General features: G+C 24.8%; 3 protein-coding genes across 4 annotated transcripts; 1 reads left to right on the plus strand and 2 right to left on the minus strand.

Annotated features, from left to right (window-relative positions):
* Positions 1-26: 26 nt before the first annotated feature.
* Positions 27-11,974, minus strand: LOC122510765. Of its 2 annotated transcripts, none has more exons than XM_043625648.1 (13): positions 11,848-11,974; positions 7,057-7,244; positions 6,605-6,791; positions 3,848-4,356; positions 3,422-3,571; positions 2,807-3,153; positions 2,154-2,380; positions 1,763-1,905; positions 1,497-1,697; positions 1,182-1,307; positions 957-1,105; positions 678-879; positions 27-298 (listed from the first exon to the last, which is right to left on the minus strand). In XM_043625648.1, exons 2-13 carry the CDS (start codon positions 7,091-7,093, stop codon positions 162-164), a joined length of 2,415 nt encoding a protein of 804 aa, XP_043481583.1. In that variant the 5' UTR covers positions 7,094-7,244; positions 11,848-11,974; the 3' UTR covers positions 27-161. The 2 variants fall into 2 exon arrangements, with proteins under 2 accessions (XP_043481583.1, XP_043481582.1); XM_043625647.1 differs by lacking the exon at positions 11,848-11,974 and adding an exon at positions 7,814-7,915.
* Positions 8,113-16,415, plus strand: LOC122510764. The gene is made up of 15 exons (XM_043625646.1): positions 8,113-8,358; positions 8,492-8,693; positions 9,789-9,951; positions 10,079-10,254; positions 10,514-10,663; positions 10,775-10,935; positions 11,791-12,146; positions 12,666-12,774; positions 13,558-13,687; positions 13,765-13,904; positions 14,127-14,330; positions 14,423-14,566; positions 15,138-15,292; positions 15,571-15,796; positions 15,920-16,415. Exons 1-15 carry the CDS (start codon positions 8,313-8,315, stop codon positions 16,060-16,062), a joined length of 2,505 nt encoding a protein of 834 aa, XP_043481581.1. The 5' UTR covers positions 8,113-8,312; the 3' UTR covers positions 16,063-16,415.
* On the minus strand, positions 16,404-19,905 carry LOC122510773 (RCC1-like G exchanging factor-like protein). Its single transcript, XM_043625659.1, has 8 exons — positions 19,704-19,905; positions 19,111-19,371; positions 18,608-18,896; positions 17,945-18,117; positions 17,489-17,650; positions 17,268-17,395; positions 16,960-17,091; positions 16,404-16,540 (listed from the first exon to the last, which is right to left on the minus strand). The coding sequence occupies exons 1-8, from the start codon at positions 19,810-19,812 to the stop codon at positions 16,463-16,465; spliced, it is 1,332 nt and encodes a 443-aa protein (XP_043481594.1). The 5' UTR covers positions 19,813-19,905; the 3' UTR covers positions 16,404-16,462.
* Between the last annotated feature and the right edge of the window lie 165 nt (positions 19,906-20,070).

Here is a 20,070-nt window from a genome sequence, read left to right on the forward strand (position 1 = left end):
TTTTGTATCATGGAGAATGTAAAAAAATTTGTAATTCAAATACTAAATGTATTATTTTATAAATAATTGTTTACCTTATTTTATAAAATAACATTGTAGCTTATATTTAGTTATCAGTACTGCTCTCACTCAAAAATATGCTCTCTTTCTCTCTTTCCCTTTTAAAAAATATAAAATGTAGCTAATATTGTAATAATTACGAGATTAAATCTGGAAATTATTTTCTGACACTTTGAAGACAGCACGTTTTCTATTTGTAATATGTATCTTACTTGATTCGGAGTTTTGCAATCAATTTCTAAAAAAAGAAATAATATTATTAATATCCTTTCCTATTTTAATTCGATTTTTATTTGTAATGCTATATTGTTATATTACAAATTAAAGCAAAGAAATATTAATGATATTATTTCCTGAATTGATGTTCCCAAAGTTATAAACGTTCAAATGAATTGAATTTCAAAATTAGAAAATTAGAATCTCATTACAAAATTTTTGCATCGCGTATCAAAAAAAATAGAAAGTCAAATTAAAATTAGTTAAAATGTTAAATCAAAATTTTTCATTTTTATTCCAATCAGTAATTCGTGACAATATTTCGTTCATTTGAAGGTTCAAGACTTGTGGATCTTATCTTATTTTACTTAATTCATTTTGCATAGAGATAGAAAACTCACCTGCGCATTTCATTAAAGATTTCTGATATTGAACCTCATAGAAGAGATGAGAGCAATTGTTCCAGGAGCAAGGAGAAAAATCCTCGAATTTAATATCCTCAAAGGCCGATAATGTTTGACAATTTAATTCTTTTGGCGAGTCTTCAAGTTTCTGTTTCGTTCGAAAGCATATTTTTATTGTTCCATATCCAACTCCGTGAACCTGCAAAAAAAACGAAATTTTTCATTTTCGTAAAGAACATTAAATCAAGAATTGAAAAATAAGAAATTTATTATTACTGTTAGTGTAGTTTTCTTGATATTTGATTTCCAGTGTGAATGCAATTTGTACGTGATCGATTCTTCGAGATTGATGTAGTCTTCCATTTGCATTTTTGCAACTCCCAGAGAATTATTATGACCAAACACTGGTCTCAAAGTTACTGGAACTTAAAATTTCTGATTTAAAAATACGATTCAAGGTAAATTAATTAATTAGTAAAGTAAATTAAAAATTTAACTTACTTTCCGTAAGAAGTCTTGTAATGTCATCTATTGTAGGACTTAATATTAAATGATCTTCATCGGAAATAATGAACTTTTGAAAAAAATCTGTTACTCCATTCATCACGAAATAGAGAAAATGCATTTCTGAAATTTAGAATTGAAATTCAAGCAAAGCATAAAAAACAAAGTAAAAATAAAAAAGCAAAGTATAAAAATAAGTATGAAATAAATAAAGTAAACAATAAAATAGTTAATAATAATTAATTATTCTTCTGGGCGCGTCACATATTTATATTTTCGTCATTGGAAAAATATACGAAATAACAGACTCACCTGGATGTTTTTGTTTAATTTTCAAGATGAGATTCAATGCCGACTGTTGATCGCTTGCACTTAATCGAGTTCGAGGTGCAAGTACAAGAAGAGCCTGTCCCACATTTCCGATATTAGACGTTTTTCTATTTTCTTCCCAAGCAATTTCTAAATAATCGAAAACTCCTTCAAGCACTGCGGTGTAATTTAATCCACCAGGCCCTGAAAAAAATAAATTTAATCAGATCAAGTGTTTATCAAGAGGGAACTAAAAAATTTGTACGTACATTTCATTTTTGTTAAATTGCGTAAATTTTCATAAACACTAGCCGGACTATTCGTGAGATTAAATAACCATTTTCCACTTGTTGCGTGTATTAATCCCATTTTTGATCCAAATAGAGAAACGTCGACATCTTCTACTAAAACGCTTGTAAAATACAAAAATTATAAAAACATGACGCACCAAATAGAAAAAAAGTTTTCGCTTCGAACAATTAAATTAAAAATTTAATAAAACAAAATTAAAAATTTAATAACAAAAAATCTAGCAAAACAAAATAACAAATTTAATAAAAAAAAATTTAATACCTAAAATAAATTTAAAAATTCAATAATAAAAAATTAAAAACTTATCATTAAATTATATTTTTAATATTCTTAAAAATTTCCACTTACGATAAAAAATCATTGGTGTATTCCGGTGACCAGGAACCATCAAATGTAACAATAAGTTCCACTCGTGGTTGACGAGTTTCCTCGCGACATCTCGATTCAGTAAAAACGTGATTATTCACATAATAAGAGAACGTATTGGTCGCATAATTTACAAATTTTTGTAAATTCACATCGTCCATGTAAACAGCACCATTTCGATAAGCCAAAAGTTTGGAAATTGCGAAAGTCTAGAAATAATTCAAAGCTATTAAATTTTTTTTCTACAATTTTAAACTAATTTTTAGCTAAAAGTAAATTTTAATTCAATTCAAATACAAAAATTAAAATTAAATTAGAACGAAACTCAAAAAAAAAATTGAATTCTTTAAACATATTTTATAAAAATTTGCAAAAATATTTTTTCTTCTAAATTACTGATTATAAACGTTGTAAAAAGTAAATAAAATATTTCTTAAAACTGAATTACTCTTAAATTCTTTTGAAACTCAAAAACTCAAATTCAAAAATTAAATTAAAAAATTAGATTCAACTTTAATTTTTCATTATTTAATTAAATTTCTAAATTAAAAACGAAAGAAATTCAAAAATTGAATAATACCAGAAAAATTGTAAATCAAGAGCAATAGAAGTAATGAGAAAAATATTAAACAGACCTCTTCTTCAATTATCGTTCCAGGCGCAATGTGAATAAAATTTCTCCCCCTCTCGCAAGCTTTTATATTCTTATTGAATGAAACTCCTCGATTGGAATAATACATATCTAAAATTTGACTCAATCGAAGACTATCGAAATTTTCCATCCAGAGAGGTAAATTTTTAGCAATCACCAGACCGTCGATGCTTCCAATTATTTCCGCTCTCGTTGCATCGAAAAGACCACGTTTATTAGACACATAAAAGACAGCAGGTCGTATTGAACTGTTCCAAAATCCTGTTGCTCCAATTGACATTGTCGATGTAAAAATTGGTCCTTGATAAACAACAACTTCGGCTAATTCTCCTGAAATGGAAAAAAATTAATACTGTAATTAATTTTAATGAAATAAAAAATTATAACTATTAATTAAATTATTATTCATAATAATAGTTATTATAGATTATATTAATTATTCGCAACTAAAATAAATTAAATTAATTATTCGTATCTAAAATAAATTCATTTAATTAATGTAATTAATTATGTTTAATGATTAACAATTTTTTAATGATTCACAAATATCTAAATTAATAATATCAATAAGAAAAAACGGTTTTAGAAAAAAAATTACCTGCCAGGGATGCAGCCCAAATATTATTCAATTTCAATGGTGAATGGGACAGTGATTGTATCCACATTGATCGTTGTAACATTATTTGATCTTTCGGAACAATTAGATCAACTTCTTCTTGATTAAAATTAAATTTACTCGATTCGTTCTCTGAAAAAGATAATTAATATTTAAGTGATTGAAAAATTAAATATTAAATAGAAAATATAAACCATTTTTCTAAAATTGTGGAAATATTATCGTCCGTGATTTTTTATTCTTGTTTTCTAATTTTTATGAACTATAAAAACTTTTAATTTAAATCAATAATATAAAAAATCAATAAATAATAATAAAACAGTTTAATAGTAAAATTTATATCTAAAAATAAATAAAATAAAAATGAATATTATAAATATTAATATTTTCAGAAAGAATAAAACTTACTCGAATATTTTTGATTTCTCAAAGAAATTAAAGTATTGAGTTGAACTTTTTGTGGTACAAGAGATGCTGCAATAGCATTAATCACACTTCCCAGTGAAATTGTGCCAAATTGTGTTAAAATAACACCATTTTCTTTTGGACAAAGTTTCTCCGCTGTTGTTACATTTTCATCAATGCATTTTGTCATTAAATCTCGTGCAAATGTCGCCAATAAATAACAATGTCTAATTCGTTGATTAATGTCGTCGACAATTTTTTCCAAGGGACCAGAAATACAAAAATTATCTTCATCATTGCGTTGAGAATACCAAATGGTATTGGAAATTGCCTGATGTAGGGTGCAATATTCTAATAATGTGAGATTTACAGCCGGGAATGCTCTATCATCTCCAGGAATCAATTCCTCAATTATTTCCTGTTTTATTCTTTGCGGTTGATTTGCAATAAATGGCAAAATTCTACTCGACGAAGAAACTTCACTGTTCCGATGAATTCCATCTAATTTGAATCTGAAAAATTACATTTTCATTAAATTTATTACTATTATTAGCAGGTAAATAACAAAATTTTTTTATTTTCAAATATCAACTTCAATATTTAAATAATTTCAGATTCAAAATTTCAAAAAATTCACTTATTAACTTCATAATTAATTAATATCGTTATTTATTATTATTTTCTTTAATTTTAATAAAATTCCTCGAAACAATTCAATTACTTTGAAAAATTCTTCACAAGATTTCAATTATTTTCAATAAAATTTTAATACGATTTTTCGAAAGATTTCAATTATTCTTAAAAATTTTTATGAAATTCGATTATTTTCATAAATAATAACTTTTTCGAATTCATTCAACTATTATCAAAACAATTTCAATAAAATTTCTCGAAAGAATTCAATTCTTTTCAAAAAATGTAATCAAATTCTAAAAAAAAATCAATTATTTCCAAAAAAAATTAATAAAATTTGATAATCTAATTTTTAAAAATAAAAATTATTAACAAACACAATAAATTAAAAAACTTAAAAGAACTTCTTCGTAAAATTCAATTACTTTCAAAATTTTCTACTAAAACTGTATTTAAAAAAAAACTCCATTATTTTTAAAAAGACTTAAAGAAATTCTTCGAAAGAATTCAATTATTTACGAAAACTAAGAAAATTGTTCAAAAGAATTCAATTTTTTATCAAAAACTTTTATGAAATTTAACAATAAAATTATTAATTACAATTATTAACAAAATCGATTATAAATTAAAAAATTAAAGGAATGCTTCAAAAGAATTCAGATATTTTCAATATTTTAATAAAATTGCTTAATTAAATTCATAATTTTTAAAAATTGTAATAAAAATATCAAAAGATTTTAATCACTTCCTGGAAATTTAAACAAAATTCAATAATCATATTTTTAATAACTACAATATTTTAAAGACTTGACAGTCATTCTCAGAAAATCCAATTACTTTCAGAATTTTCAATTAAAATTAAAAAAATTCAAATAAATTCTTCGAAAAAATTTAATTATTTTCAAAAATTTTAATAAAATTCTTGTCAAGAATTCAATTACTTTCATTAAATAATAATATTCTTCGCAGGAATTTAATTATTTTAAATACAGTTTCAATAAAATACCTCGAGAACAGTTTATATAAAATTGGGCGAAAGAATTTAACTGTTTTCAAAAATTGTAATAGAATCTTTTAAAAAATTAATTTGTTTTCAATAAAATTTAAACTAACTTAATCGGATGAATATTAAATTTTTTCAACTTAAATTGTATTAAAAAATTTTAATAAAATTGGCAAAAATTCAATTATTTTTCATTTAATTTCAATCAAATTTCATTCAGTTCAATTATTTTAGAAAATTTTAATAAAATTCTTGGCAAAAATTCAATTATTTTTCATTTAATTTCAATCATATTTCATTCAATTCAATTATTTTAGAAAATTTAAATAAAATTCTTGGCAAAAATTTAATTATTTTTCATTCAATTTCAATCAAATTTCATTCAATTCAATTATTTTAGAAAATTTTAGTAAAATTCCTTGAAAGAATTCAATTATTTTCCAAAATTATGATAACATTCTTTAAAAGAATTCAATTATTTTTAGTACACTTTTAATTAATTTTCTTAATTAAGAATTAAAATTTTCTTGGAAACAATTGAATTTGTATTTTTAAAAATTTTGTTTTATATTATTTTTTATTGCATTATTTTTATAAATAACGAAATTCTTCGCAGGAATTCAATTATTTTCAAAAATTTTAATAAAATTTGTGGCAAAGAATTAAATTATTTTTATAAGTCACAAAATTCGTCCGAGGAATTCAGTTATTTTCAATACAATTTTAATAAAAGTCTTTAGAAGAATTAACATAATTTCAGTACAATTTTTATTGTACCAAATTATTCTTGCTACAATTTTTCTATAAAACTTATTTTTGAATAATTAATTAGTTTTTCTATAATAATTTGTTATTTTTGATTCTTGAGAGCATTAAATTAAAATTTCATTAATTTAAAAATTTACATTTAAAAAGAAAAATTATCGGAAAATATTGAAAAAACAAATAATATAAACAACTAATTTCAAATTGCAAACAGATTACCAGAATACACCAATTATTAATTCAAAAATAATTGTTAATTTTTTACAACTACAAAATTAGAAAAAAAAAAAAAGATCTTTAGGATTTTTATTTATTAAGATGAATGTTTTGACTATATTTAAAGTACTTGATGGAATTACCTTCGCAATAAAGAAGTTGTCAGTGTTTTCATATGAAGAGTTGAAAAAGATTGCCTTTCAATTTTTCGGATAATGTCAACAATTACTCTTAAATTTAATGGCAGTTGAAATCCCCAAATATTTTCATTTTTGTAACATTTTATTAAATGTTCAGGAATCTGCTTACTTGATATCACGACGCAAACGCCTGAAAAATAATAAATATATTTAAAATTTAAATATTAAATTAAATATAAAACGAAATATTAATTTAAATATTAAATTTTCTTTTTTCTCCTCTATTTATATAGTATAAATAGAGTAAATAAATAAAGTTAATTAAAGAAGTAGAGTATAAACAATAACAGTAATTCATAAAATCTCTTTTCTCCAGTAAAAAAATTCCTCAGTAAAAAAGTTATAAAAGTTAGATTTAATTGAAATTTAACAAAGTAGAGGTTTAAAAAACTCACCATAGAATGTTAGGAGTAAAAAACAAATCGTTTTCATTCTTTAAATCTTATGACATTTTTAGCATTCTGCCATAGACAATTCTTGAGTTCTTTTTACTGTATATACACTTTTCAAATGACTCACACCAGAGTTACAGAGATTGAAAAAAAGATAACGGTCCACTATGCGTGATAAGATAATCCACAACCTGTAAAAAAAGGTGTCCCAATTATTTCTACACATGTATCATCACATTACAATCACAATATTTCACTAGATTTACAGAATACTGGACACTTCGATAAAAATACTATTTCACATTTTCAATTTATTACAAAAGCACCGAGAATCAAAATTTATTTATTCAAGCTCCGAAAAAAAATCGTTTAGAAAAAAATAAGTTTTAAATTTACACTTTAACATACGAAAAAGTATTTTTCGTATTTCTTTATACATTCTCATTTTAAATAATTTCGTAAACAAATTGTAACAACCACTGAAAATATCATTGAAAATATTTAATGAAACTGACTGAATTCCAAATATGAAAACAAGCTAATAAGTAATATTGACAATTATAAATCTCGAAAATGATTCATTTGACTCACCTATAAATAAACTGACGAAAAAAGTGAGTCAAATGGATAATTTTAGCAGTCAATTATTGTTTCACTAAGGTGTGAAAACGATTGTGAAGCGATTGTCTGTATGAATACGAAGACGACATTCAAATGAAGAAAAACGAAAATCAGGACAAAATGGAAAAGTGTTATTTACTTGACTAATTTCCTTGCGTGGTGAAAATGAAAAACCTGTTTATTTAAACAAACAAGATCATTCAAATTTCAAATCCTTTTTCTGGTCATAGGTGAGAAATATGTTACTCATCAGATAAGGTATCTTATCTCACGATAGGGATGGTAGGTTCTTGTGTGTCGGATGGAAGGTGTGGTAAATGGTTTTCAGTTCACCAGCTCATTAATCATTAGTCATTTTTCTTCACTCGAAATGAACTTTTAATCAATATCTCTCTTCTTTTTTCCTCGCCAAAAAAAGTGTCCCCAAAAATGATCAACTTCTTGTGTCTGAAATAAAAAGAAATAAAAAGAAATCAAAATTAATCAAATAAAAATCCCCCTAGTTAGAAGAAATTAATAACAAGTGACATTATTTCTATTATGAAAAAAACAGTATTCTGCGAAAAATTTTTCAGTTTTGTTCAGAAGAAAGTGTAAAATTCAATTATAGTGTAAAAGGGAAATTATTTTTTTTAAACATGGCTAAATACGTATTTTTGTGCTTGAGTGTTATCAGTTTCCTTGGTAAGTAAATTAATATTTAAAGAAATATTAATATCTTTTTGACTGAATTCTTTTTTTAGAGAGAAAAGAAAAAATAATTTTTGTTAATTTTAATGCAACTGACAATGAAATAATGGAGGGTATTTATTTTCAGCGGTTAATGCACAGGATAATTCAAATGGTGTCCTAATTATGCCCTCGATTCTTGAATGCTATAATAATTCGTATCTCTTGACGCGAGATAATAGATTACCCCACAATATGATTACATTGATCGAAATTATTCGAAAAATCGAAGAATCACCGGGTTCGACTATGCGGACTTTAACTGCTCTTTCTCAGGCTCTTTTGCATGGGTAATTTTTTTTATTATTTCAATAATTTACAAAAATATAGGAAATTAATTTAAACATAAATATTCTCATGACTATTTTAATTCGTTCGACAAATTCTAAAATTATTTCCCAGTTTCCAAAAATGTTAATACAGTTCTTTGCAAAAATTCAAATATTTTCAAAAATAATAAAATTCTTCACAAGAATTAAATTTCTTTCAATACAATTTCAATTATATTTCTCAAAAAAGTTCAATTATTTTCGAAAATTTTAAGAAAGTTCTTGACAAGAATTCAATTATTTTCATTCAATAATAATATTCTTCGCAGGAATTTAATCATTTACAATAAAATTTTAATAAAACTTCTTGAATGAATTCAATTTTTATTAAAAACTTTGAAATAATTCTTTATAAGAAATTAAGAATTCAATTGTTTAAAAATTTTAAATACAATTTTAAACTTATTGGAAAAATTTTTCATTTTTTTAGAGGCAATTAAATTATTTTCTTAAACAATAAAATTCTTCAGAGAAGTTCAATTATTTTCAGTATAATTTTTTTTAAATTTGTATTGAAATTGATTGAATTCCTGCGTAGAACTTTATTATTTACAAAAATAATAAGAAAAGTAGCAAAAAATTTGTAAAAATACAAATTCAATTTATTCGAAGAAAATTAAAATTTTTCCAAGGAATTTAATTGTACTGAAAATAATTTAATTCTTCTAAAGAATTTTATTAAAATTTTTTTTTAATATTTGACTCTATTCAGGAAATTTTATTAAATTTTTATTTAAAATGATTGAATTCCTGCAAACAATTTTATTAAAATTTTTAAAAATTATTAAATTTTTTCAATTATTTCCAAAAAAATTTTTACAAAATCCAATAGTCAAATTTTTAATCTCAATCATTAACAAAGACGATAATTTTAAAAACTCAAGATAAATTCTTCGTAAAATACAATTATTTTCAAAATTTTCAATTAAAATTTAAAGAAAACTACATTATTTTCAAAAAACTTAATAAAATTCTATTCATTCGAATAAATATATATTAATATAAATTTATAAATATTAATAAATATAAATTGTATTTTATTAACTATAATAATAGATTTCGTCAAGATGGGATTCTACGATTAAAAGCGCCTGCCAGAAGTAATTTCATTCCCTACGCTTCTAGATACTATACATTTAGTCGATTTGTAAAGTTACTGAAAGTTATAGCCGGTGATGCAATGACATTTCCAAATAGCAGTATTTCTGACGTAGAAAGAGTAAGAATCATAAAAAAATATTAAACCCATTTAAAAGAAAATAAAATGAATCGTAAAAAAATTATTTTTTGAAAGCTATCTAATTGTAAGTGGACATTTTTTTCTCATTGTCATTTAATTATTTTAGTGCACATTGCATTTTATGCTGTCAGACACAGTAGAGCGAGAGAAGAGAGATGATGAGAATTGCAATAGAAATTATGACAATGCCTATCGATTTCCAAGAAGCGTTGATAAGAAATTCCTCAAAATCAAAGAAGAAGGAGCAAATGATGCTGTTGAAATGCTCTCTCCTCAAGAAATGTACGTAATTGTTTATAAAAAAAATACCCAAACAAAATTTTTTCCTCTCTCAAATTTTTGATTATTAAACAAAATTTAAAAGAAAAAAATAATAGAAACAAATATTTGCGAAGTACTTTTAATTTGACAATTTTCGAATTATATTTAGAAAAATTTTCAAAAAGCAACGAGAAAATTGAATAGAAACAAATATCTAAAAAGTACTTTGATTTTGATAATTTTTTTCTTTAAAAAAGAATGACAACTTTTTATCTTTTAGACAAAGTATGACGAATACCAAACAGGAAGAGGATAGTGGTGTCGATCCGAATTCATATTATCCGGAATTCCCCCCAAATCATCCCGCAGTTGCACAATATGTAGTAGAGCCTAGTTCATGTCCTGTTTACAGTGGTGTCATCAAAACGAAGTAATTCATGTTAATTAACAAAAAATCGAATTAAAAACAAAATTGGATATTTCAGTATTTAAGCACTGAAATAATAATAGAGCAGAAGTAAAAGTTTGTAAATTTGTTTAGATGGGGTGAGGTTTCGGGAGGACCGCTTATAGCAGCAATTGCCGCTGCGATGCAACCGCAATTAATTAGTATAAGTCAACTAATGAGTGGCGAAAATGTGGGACCGGAATATTTCATGAGAACTCCACAAATAAATAACAAGTGGTTCGCCACATTATCGGGTATTATTGCAATTATAACATTTTCCACACAAATTATTCCCTTTAAATAATAAATTCAAACCAAGAAATGTCAATTCGTACGACCGAGACAAAAGTTCCAAAAGAAAAGTACAAATTTAGAAAATTTCAAATTATAATTTCAGAGTTGCTACAAAGATTTGATTTTGTTTCTCCCTGATTTTCAGAAAGAATTTTGACTTTTTCTCTGCATCCCAAAGAATTTTCTAATTTACTCTAAAAATAAAATACTCAAATTTACTCTAAAAAAACGTCGAAACAATTTAATTTTCAAAAATTTTCATAAAATTGTTTATAAGAATTCAGTTATCTTCCATACAATTTTAATAAAATTCTTCAACACAATTCAATTATTTTCAAGAATTTTAATAAAATGTTATGCAAGACTTGAATTATTTCTGATTTAAAATTAATAAAAGTTCAAAAAATTATAATTTCGAAAGTTATAAATGAAAATGTTGTTCTTGGATATTTAAAAGCTATTCGCTACTACTTATGTTTTAAATAAAATGTTTCCACTTATTTTGAATTTTTTGAATTCTACTTCCATTTTAAATATTTTTTAATTTTTTTTCTTTTAATTCTGATAAATTTTAATCTCTCTTCTCATTTACATTAGAACCTTTAAATTTGAACTTTTTTTAATCGTAAACATTTTATTGATGAGATTTTTGGTACTTTGAATAAAAATTTTTTGTTTGAAATTTGAAATTTGATAAAGAAAGACTTTGGAATATTTTTCCTGTAATTTTCGGTTTGAAAGTTTTATTTTGGATCATTTGTACCATAATCATTTGCAAACTGACTTAAAAAATAAATAATAATTCTATAAATTAGGTGATCTAGCTGCAGCTTGCTGGCGTCAAGCACCAATTGTTGAGGAAAAAAATATACCTTTTATAATTGGAGCAAATGGTAAATGGAATTCGTCAGAAATGCCTCGATGGTTTTTCCTCGACTCCAATGAACATCTCGAGTTGACGAAACCATTATTAAGAGGAGACATTGATGGTCTGAACATTGCAAATGAAATCGCTTCATGGAGTGTTGATGAGAGAAATAGAATTAGACTTTCACAAGTTTTAGACATGTATTACAGTCCAAGGGGTTCACTTAATCCACAAGTGCGCGCTTGTAATCGTCAACAACTTCTAACCAAATCAGCGCCAACAACTGAAACATTAGAAGATCAGGTATTATTAATTTAAATACAAAAAAAAATTAACAAGTTGAAATTTAGATCATTGGTTAACGAAAAAAAAAAATTAAGAAAATTGTTAGTAAATTAAATTTTTTTAAAAATATTTCCCACAGACAAAAATAAAATATATATTAAAATTAACAAGATTAAGATCCAAAAATTCTAAAAAGCTATTTTGAGCTATTTTGACAAAAATATGTACGTGGAATCAAAACTATTTTTCACCGTCAATTTAATTTTAGAAAAATGTCTTCAAATTAAATTTACTGCTGACTAGATGAATATTTTCATTAGACGAATTAATTTCAGCATCGAATTAAACATTCGTCTAAATATTCTTTCCAATTTTTATAAATTCGATTGAAAGCAATTTTGGTTCAGTGGAAATTCAGTTGAATGAAATTTCGACTAAATGCGAATTCCATTAGAAAATGCAACTCGATAATTCGTTAAATGGATTAAATTAAATTAATTAAATAATATTAAATCTGAAAAGTAAAATATGTTTTAGACTTACAGTGCAATGAAGATAATGAAAGATTTGGCTTTGGCAACAATGGACGATGTTATACTGAGAGACTACAGTAAAAGAATTTCTAGTCAACTTTTCACTGATCTTGGTAATTTATAATTTTATTTGTACTAATAAACAAAAATTCAATTATTTATATTTGTAACTGTAACTCTTCATTATTTTTTTTTAAGTTATTAAAGTAAATTATTGAAAATGTGTAACTAAATTTTTAGAATTTAAAATTTTTATTCTTCAAATTTAAACAAAATTTAAACCTAGAAAATTTTTTCTTTACAATATTGAATTTTAATTTTTTGTAAGTAATTGAATTTCTTGAAAAAAATTTTTGAATAATTTTAAAAAACTAACCAATTTTAGGAAAATATTAAAAATAAATGAATTTTAAAAAATTATATCTAAGGGAAAATTTTAAGACTTACTTTTTTTTAAAAAGTATTTTAATAACTGTAATTTTTGATAGCTTAAATTAATTAAATTAATTTTCATTCAAATTTTTGAGAATTTAATTATTTTCAAAATATACAATTCAACTTCTTCAAAAGTTGATTTTCAAAAATTCTAATAAATTACTTGAAAAAAATCAAGTATTGTCAATAAAATTTTACAAAATTTCAATTATTCAAAATTTCTTTAATTGTATATTCCGATAATTGAATTAGAAAAATTATTCAAAAATAAATTGAAATCAATTTGAAGGATTTTTGTATAATTATTTTTCATACTATAAACATTGAAATAAGTTGTATTTATTTTATTAAAAAAAATGATATCCGATATTAAAAATTAAATAAAATTTAATTGTTTTGGTTTTTAAATTTAAAAATTAAATAAAAATAAGATAAACTGAAAATATGTTTACTCCGAACAGCGAATTTACTAAAAGACGATCTTTCTTGTGCCGAAACTGATCGTCACAACGATTTTAGTAGAACATATGTCGATCTGACTATTGTTCTCGATACTAATTGGCCGTTTAAATATATTCAACCCATACTTTCGTAAGTAATGAAGAATAATTTTTTTTTTGTATTTCAAATAAAAAGTGACTTTATTTAATAATTAAACATTTTTTCAGAAAACTATTAGAAGGCATTGAAGTCGGTAAATACAACAGTAATTTCACTCTACTAAGTAGCAAAAGTGGAAAAATTATGATTAATTCAAGCAACACGATTCTGGATTTATACAACTTTAATGCATCCAATTACGAAAAATGTACGAAATTTTGCCTTTATACTAAACTTTCAATTCTAAAAATTATTCTTTTTAATTAAAAGACTATTTTTGCCCGGGAAATTTATTTCAAGTGAACAAAATTATTAGTCTACGTAAATAATTGTTTATAATTGTTATTGTTAAAGTAAAAGTGGACACGATAAAAAAATTCTTTTGAGAAAAAATTTAAGCAAATTTCGAATATTTTGTTATATTTTCCAGTCGACAAAGGATTTAACATGTGTCAGAGCATTGAAATTGTGGAACGTTTACTCAAAGAAAAATTGGACAGAGAACATACTCAAAAAAATGGGGGAGGCAATGTGGACATTATATTATTTGTTCCATATCTCAGTTCATCAGACGATGACAAAGTGAAAGAATGTGTTACCGGAATAATGCAAAATATGCGATTGGAAATCCCTGGTAAAAATTACTAATTTTTCCTCTATTTTCCAAAGTATTTACTTTTCCGAATTTTTCAATTTTCATCAATTTTTTTACCCCTTTTTTTGCAGATGCTTATTTTCTCTTCTTAACGTCAGGACGAAAAGAAATGGCAACCTATTACGTGAAATCTGAAGATGTATTCGTTATTTCATCGTCGCCTTCAACTTCCAATTTATATCCGATTGATTCCTTGATTTCAAGACTCCGAGAATGTAAGAGTTGTCAAAAAATAATTTAACTTATAATTGAATTTTTGCAATCATTTATAACTTCTCCAAAATGCAAATTTTTTAGTGTTTTTAACTAAAATTCTTTTATTAATCCATTATTTTTAATAATTAATTAAATATATATTAAAAAATTGAACTAGTTTCAGAAGAATTTCAAATATTACAATTTTCCAAAAATCTAAGTTCTTTAAAATTTCTAATTAAATTCATTCAAAATTGAAGTTTTATAAGATTTCAAAATAATACCTTCTGAAGTTTATCTATTACTGAATGAAGTTATTTAATTAGAAATTATTGTCAGAAATAGAAAAAATTGAAGATTTCTTGGCAATTTCATAGTTTATGAGGCAGACAAAAAAAACACAAAAATTCAAAATTTCCTTATGAATTCTAAAAATTAAATTTTTTCCAGTACTTTTAAAAAAATCCCTGACCAATTCTACTTTTTCTGACTTTTTCCTGAATTCCCTGACCTGTGGCAACCCTGTTATTATTAGTTTTTTTTCTCACCTTTTGTTAATTGTCAACTGCAATGAATATTCTTCTTTCGCAGATCCAAAACGTCTCGTCAATTCACAATGTGGATCAAGATACCAGTCTCGAGAGGAATCGGCACCATTTTCCGATTCTGTAGAACCTCGTGGAACCAAATTTTACAGAATTCATCCCAATTATTTTCACTCAACAGACTGGACTCCCAAAGTAATTGTAAGTCTAAAAAAGAAAACAATAATTATTTTTCACAACTGTAACAAATATTAATTTTTAATTTAAGGAGAATTTAATTTTAAATTTAAAGTAAATTATTAATTTTAAATTTAATGTAAATATTAATTTAGAACTTGAAGCGAATATTAATTTTAAATTTAAAGAGAATATTAATTTTAAGAAAGTGAATATTAATTTTAAAAAAGTGAATATTAATTTAAAATTCAAAGTTAAAAAAGTGTAATCAACAAATTTTTTAAATAAATTATTCTCTCCAGATTGAAGGCTCATCCGATGGTCAACTGACAGTCTGTCATTCTCGAGAATCACTCTACTCGAATAATTCGAAAATTGTAAATTCTCAATGTGACACTATAAACAGTAATAGCAGACACACAATTGATCTTTCATGTGGCGATACGGATTATATTAACCAATGTCAACCGTACTATATTTCCGTTAAGTCGAATAATTCAACATCAACATCAACATCGGTCAAATGCGGTAAAAATTCTCCTCATTTATCCCTCGATCACTGAAAATATTCATAAAATTATTATTAATATTATTATTATTACTAATATCACACAAGTTCTATTATAATAAAACCAATTTTTTTATTTGCAGAAAACTGTCGATTTCCAGACGAAATAAAATACAAGATATCTTATGAAAGATTAATCTGTAAAAGTGCAGCAACTTCCATTAATACACTGCCAGTCATCATTATTTTCACAATCGTCTCCTTATTCAATTTCGTAAACATTTAGAATAATGAGTTTTTATTAAAAATTTTTATTAATTTCTCATCTGAACGGTAATTAGCATAAAAAAATGTTATAACCACTCACATGGTGGATCATCTTCATTTCGTAACGTAAATAATTTTACATTTAATGCGAAATTATTATTATATTTATAATTTTATAATCAAGAAGATGAAAAGAAAAATTCATGATAAAGTCGTAAAATTTAATTATAATTTTTTTTGTTCACAAATTTTCATATTGTCAATTTGTATTAGTGTATAAATTTTTAATTAATAACTCTGATAGATTTATACAAATAGCTGGTTTTTTGTATATTTTTCTAGAATAAATAAAAAAAAAAATCTGTTAAAAAGTTTTAATTAAAATTTGTAATAATTAAAAAGAGAAAAATTCTATACTCCTAGACAAATGGTTTACACAATGTCACTGTATGATCGACGCCGCAAGAAACTTTTTTTACCTCTGCTCCTATCGAAACCTGAAAAATATTTTTCTTTTATTTCAAATATTATTTTGATTATAAATCTTTTTATTCTCTATGAATGTTAAACCAATAAACGAAGCTTCAAAATCTATATTATTAATATTGAAATAATTTATGACAATCATGGCAGATTGTTTGGATTTTTTACACTTGTGACCGAATAAAATAGACGAAAATAAATAAATTGTATGCGAAAAGAAATATTTAATACGAAATTTTAATTTAATTGTTAATTCTACATTTTTTTGGGAATTTTTTTTTTATATTGTTAGTATTTGTTACTATAGTGTCATATTGATTATTAATTTGTCTCTTGTGGACAGAATACAAAAAAACTTGAGATAAAAATTATAACTAAGAAGCGGATGCAAAAAATATTCATTATTTTCAATAAAATCAACAAATAAAATTACCTTGAGAGGGAAAAATTGATCTCTATAATGGCCCAATCCAAGGCAACCGAATTTGTTTCTGCCCCACATGTAAAGATCCCCTTTATTTGTCACTATCGCAAGATGACTTATTCCACAGTAAATTTTTGCAACCTGTACAATAAATTTGTTAATAAATTATAATTGTGTAGAATAAATTTATTTTTGTATTATTTATAAAATAAATCTATTTTCTATCAAAATAATGTCATGAAAATAAATTCTTAGTTTATAAACTCAGGCTTCGCGCCGAATTTAAAAAAAAAATTAAAAATACTATCAATAGTTACCCGAACAGTAGGGTCGTATTCATTAACACCAAAAAGTGTTGATGGAATTTTCATAGGTTTCATTGCCTTTCGTACTTCTGGACCAAATCCCAGAATTCCATATCCCCAAACAAATACTTCTCCAGCATCTTGATAGAAATAAATAATAAATAAATACTTTAAACAATAAATATTTTTATTAATTCATTTGATAAATTGATAAATAAAGAAACAAAATTTACCATTTAACACCATACAGAAACTGCCTCCAGACGCGATGTCTGTAATTCTTCCAAGATCATTGCATGCCTTTATTTCTGTGGCAATATTTACTTGTTGATTGTCACCAATTCCCGGTATTTGTCCATATTCCGAATTTCCCCAGCCAAACACTTTACCTTTGTCTATATTGACCATAAAAAGGATAATCCTCTTTTTTTAATATTTATTTAATTATTAATTTAATTATTATAATAATTAATATTAAAAAAAATAATATAATATTATTAATTTAATTATTAAAATTTTAACTATTATCCTTCAGTAACGATCGTAATTGTAATTTATGATTTTTTACTTTTAATACATAATAGAGTAAAAAAATACAAAAATGTTTTCTATTTTTTTGGTAAACACGTCCCACCATTCGAATTTGATATTTGTCTAATTAAAGAACTAAAAAGAATAAGGAAACATACCACTAAGTGCCAGGACACAGTCTGCAATACACGCCACTTTAACAATACGCTGACCAGCTAAATCACCTTTAACCAAACTTGGCCTATATTCATTTTGATAATGAGCAAGACCAGTTTGTCCATCAGCCCCCCATCCAAATGTATAAACTTCGCCATTTTCAGTTAAAAGTATACTGAAATTAGTTTAATCTTTGAAAAATAATTTTCTGATCTCAAGGAACTTTAGATATTTTGATTAAAAAATCCGGGATCACAGTTATTTTTATCATGACATATTAGGTAAAAAAGGGAATTTCAATTACAGAATTTTTTTAATTCAAAAGGATACTCAGTTTAAAAAAGAGAAATTTTCAAATTAACTAAACAATATTGTATAATAATTATACAACTTGATAAAAAATTTTATGGAAACTTTTAAGTAGTAGCAGGTTTACCCGTACGCTATCAGACAATCAAAGGGACTTATTAAATAGTGCAAGTTGACAGATTATCCAAACTTCTCGGATTTTATTATTTTAATGGGTTCAAAAAAGAGAAAAATAGGGATATTATAAAAAAGGGACTCACTGTGATTAATGAAAATTTATTTCAGCAAGTTATTTGTTAAAGAAAAAATTTGTTTAACCACTGAAATTTTGTTACTTGGATTACTTTTCCACTAACCTATGATCCTGTCCTGCAAATACATTTGCTATTTGATTTCCTTTCGCATCCGGTATATGATGTACAATCGTATTCTTCTTATAATCCTCATTATCAATAATTGGCCTTCCACATTGTCCATATCCATTGTTTCCTAATGTAAAAAGTCCCTCGGTAGTCAATACCAATAAATGAGCTCTGCCAGCAGCCAAAGCAACGACCTGAGATGTTGATTCTTTCAATGGTAATTCCACTGGTCTCGGTGCTGTTATAATATCACCCTTGTACCGCTTATCAGAAGAATGATAACCTACGGGAATTAGAATGTATAAATAAGAAACAAATATATAGACAAAGTGAACAAAAGAAGGTCCCGATTAAAAAATCTTTTATAATTTTTCTACGGTCGAAATCATTTTCCTGTAAATTAAATATTAGAATTTTAATTTTAGTCCTTTTGTCAAGTAATAAATAAGGTGAATTTTCTTTTTCATATAAGGTATAATTATTAATGTAAAACTTACCGATTTGCGAATCTGTGTTGATACCACTGCCATAAACAATGTTATTGTCATTGGAACGTACAGCAAACGAAGTGAAACCATAACCACACGCTATGTCAACTACTTTATAAGTTTCTCCAAATGTTAAACGACTTGGTTTTGCAATATAGGCAACGTGATCAACTGTTTGAACCCTATCAATTGTCCCCAATGCTCCATGTTCCGCTAGACCCCAAACATAAACTCGACGATCACTTTCTTCACTCACGGGATACTGAAAGACTAGAGAAAATTAATTATAGACAAAAAATTAATACTATTCATCAATTTATTGCGTGTCGAGAGAAAAAAGAAAATAACATTCACGAAAGAAAGAAAAAAGATCGTCTTTCTTTCGTAAATGTTATTCATTAAATGCGACTACAATTTTCCCAAATATTTTCGTATTAATTAGTTGCCATAGTCTTGAAGCTTGAAAACTTAATTTCGCTGTTTATTTCACACTTTTCTTTAAACATTTTTTTAATTTTTGCCAATTTATTTCTTGGTAAATAACAAAAAAACGTGTAGTAAAAATAAACACAAACAGTATTGAAAAAGTATAACGAACTTACCGGGTAGGGTTTTAAGTTTCTTTTTCGAAGGTTTTGATTTTTTGTTACCAAATCTCTTACTATTTCTTTGAATAACGAATTTAGCACAATTCTTTATTGAATTAAACATAACTGATCACTTATTCATTTAGAAATAATAACAAAAAATAAAAATACATCCGAGTATCCGCGCGACCCATGTGACTACAATGATTCCTAACCTCTTTTCTCACTTGACAACATGAGAATGCGCGCGCACTTATTTAGCGCGGTTTTATTATTTAAACAAAAATCGATTATCGAAACAATCGAAACAACAAGCGATAAACAAATTAAAATATTTTATTAAAAAATAATTAATTTAATATTTTCAAATATATACTAAAAA

Source organism: Leptopilina heterotoma, unplaced genomic scaffold (assembly GCF_015476425.1).
Source record: "Leptopilina heterotoma isolate Lh14 unplaced genomic scaffold, ASM1547642v1 Lhet_73, whole genome shotgun sequence".
NCBI lineage: Eukaryota > Metazoa > Arthropoda > Insecta > Hymenoptera > Figitidae > Leptopilina > Leptopilina heterotoma.

Coding starts and splice junctions, on each gene's coding strand:
- LOC122510765 (XM_043625648.1), bottom strand. CDS start 7,093: ATGAAAACGATTTGTTTTTTACTCCTAACATTCTATG. Junction 1,906..2,153: donor TACACCAATGATTTTTTATC/GTAAGTGGAAAT, acceptor GTATTTTACAAG/CGTTTTAGTAGAAGATGTCG. Junction 1,106..1,181: donor TACAAGACTTCTTACGGAAA/GTAAGTTAAATT, acceptor AGAAATTTTAAG/TTCCAGTAACTTTGAGACCA.
- LOC122510764 (XM_043625646.1), top strand. CDS start 8,313: ATGGCTAAATACGTATTTTTGTGCTTGAGTGTTATCAGTTTCCTTG. Junction 14,331..14,422: donor TATGCGATTGGAAATCCCTG/GTAAAAATTACT, acceptor CTTTTTTTGCAG/ATGCTTATTTTCTCTTCTTA. Junction 15,293..15,570: donor ACTGGACTCCCAAAGTAATT/GTAAGTCTAAAA, acceptor TATTCTCTCCAG/ATTGAAGGCTCATCCGATGG.
- LOC122510773 (XM_043625659.1), bottom strand. CDS start 19,812: ATGTTTAATTCAATAAAGAATTGTGCTAAATTCGTTATTCAAAGAAAT. Junction 19,372..19,703: donor GAAACTTAAAACCCTACCCG/GTAAGTTCGTTA, acceptor AATTTTCTCTAG/TCTTTCAGTATCCCGTGAGT. Junction 16,541..16,959: donor ATCAATTTTTCCCTCTCAAG/GTAATTTTATTT, acceptor AATATTTTTCAG/GTTTCGATAGGAGCAGAGGT.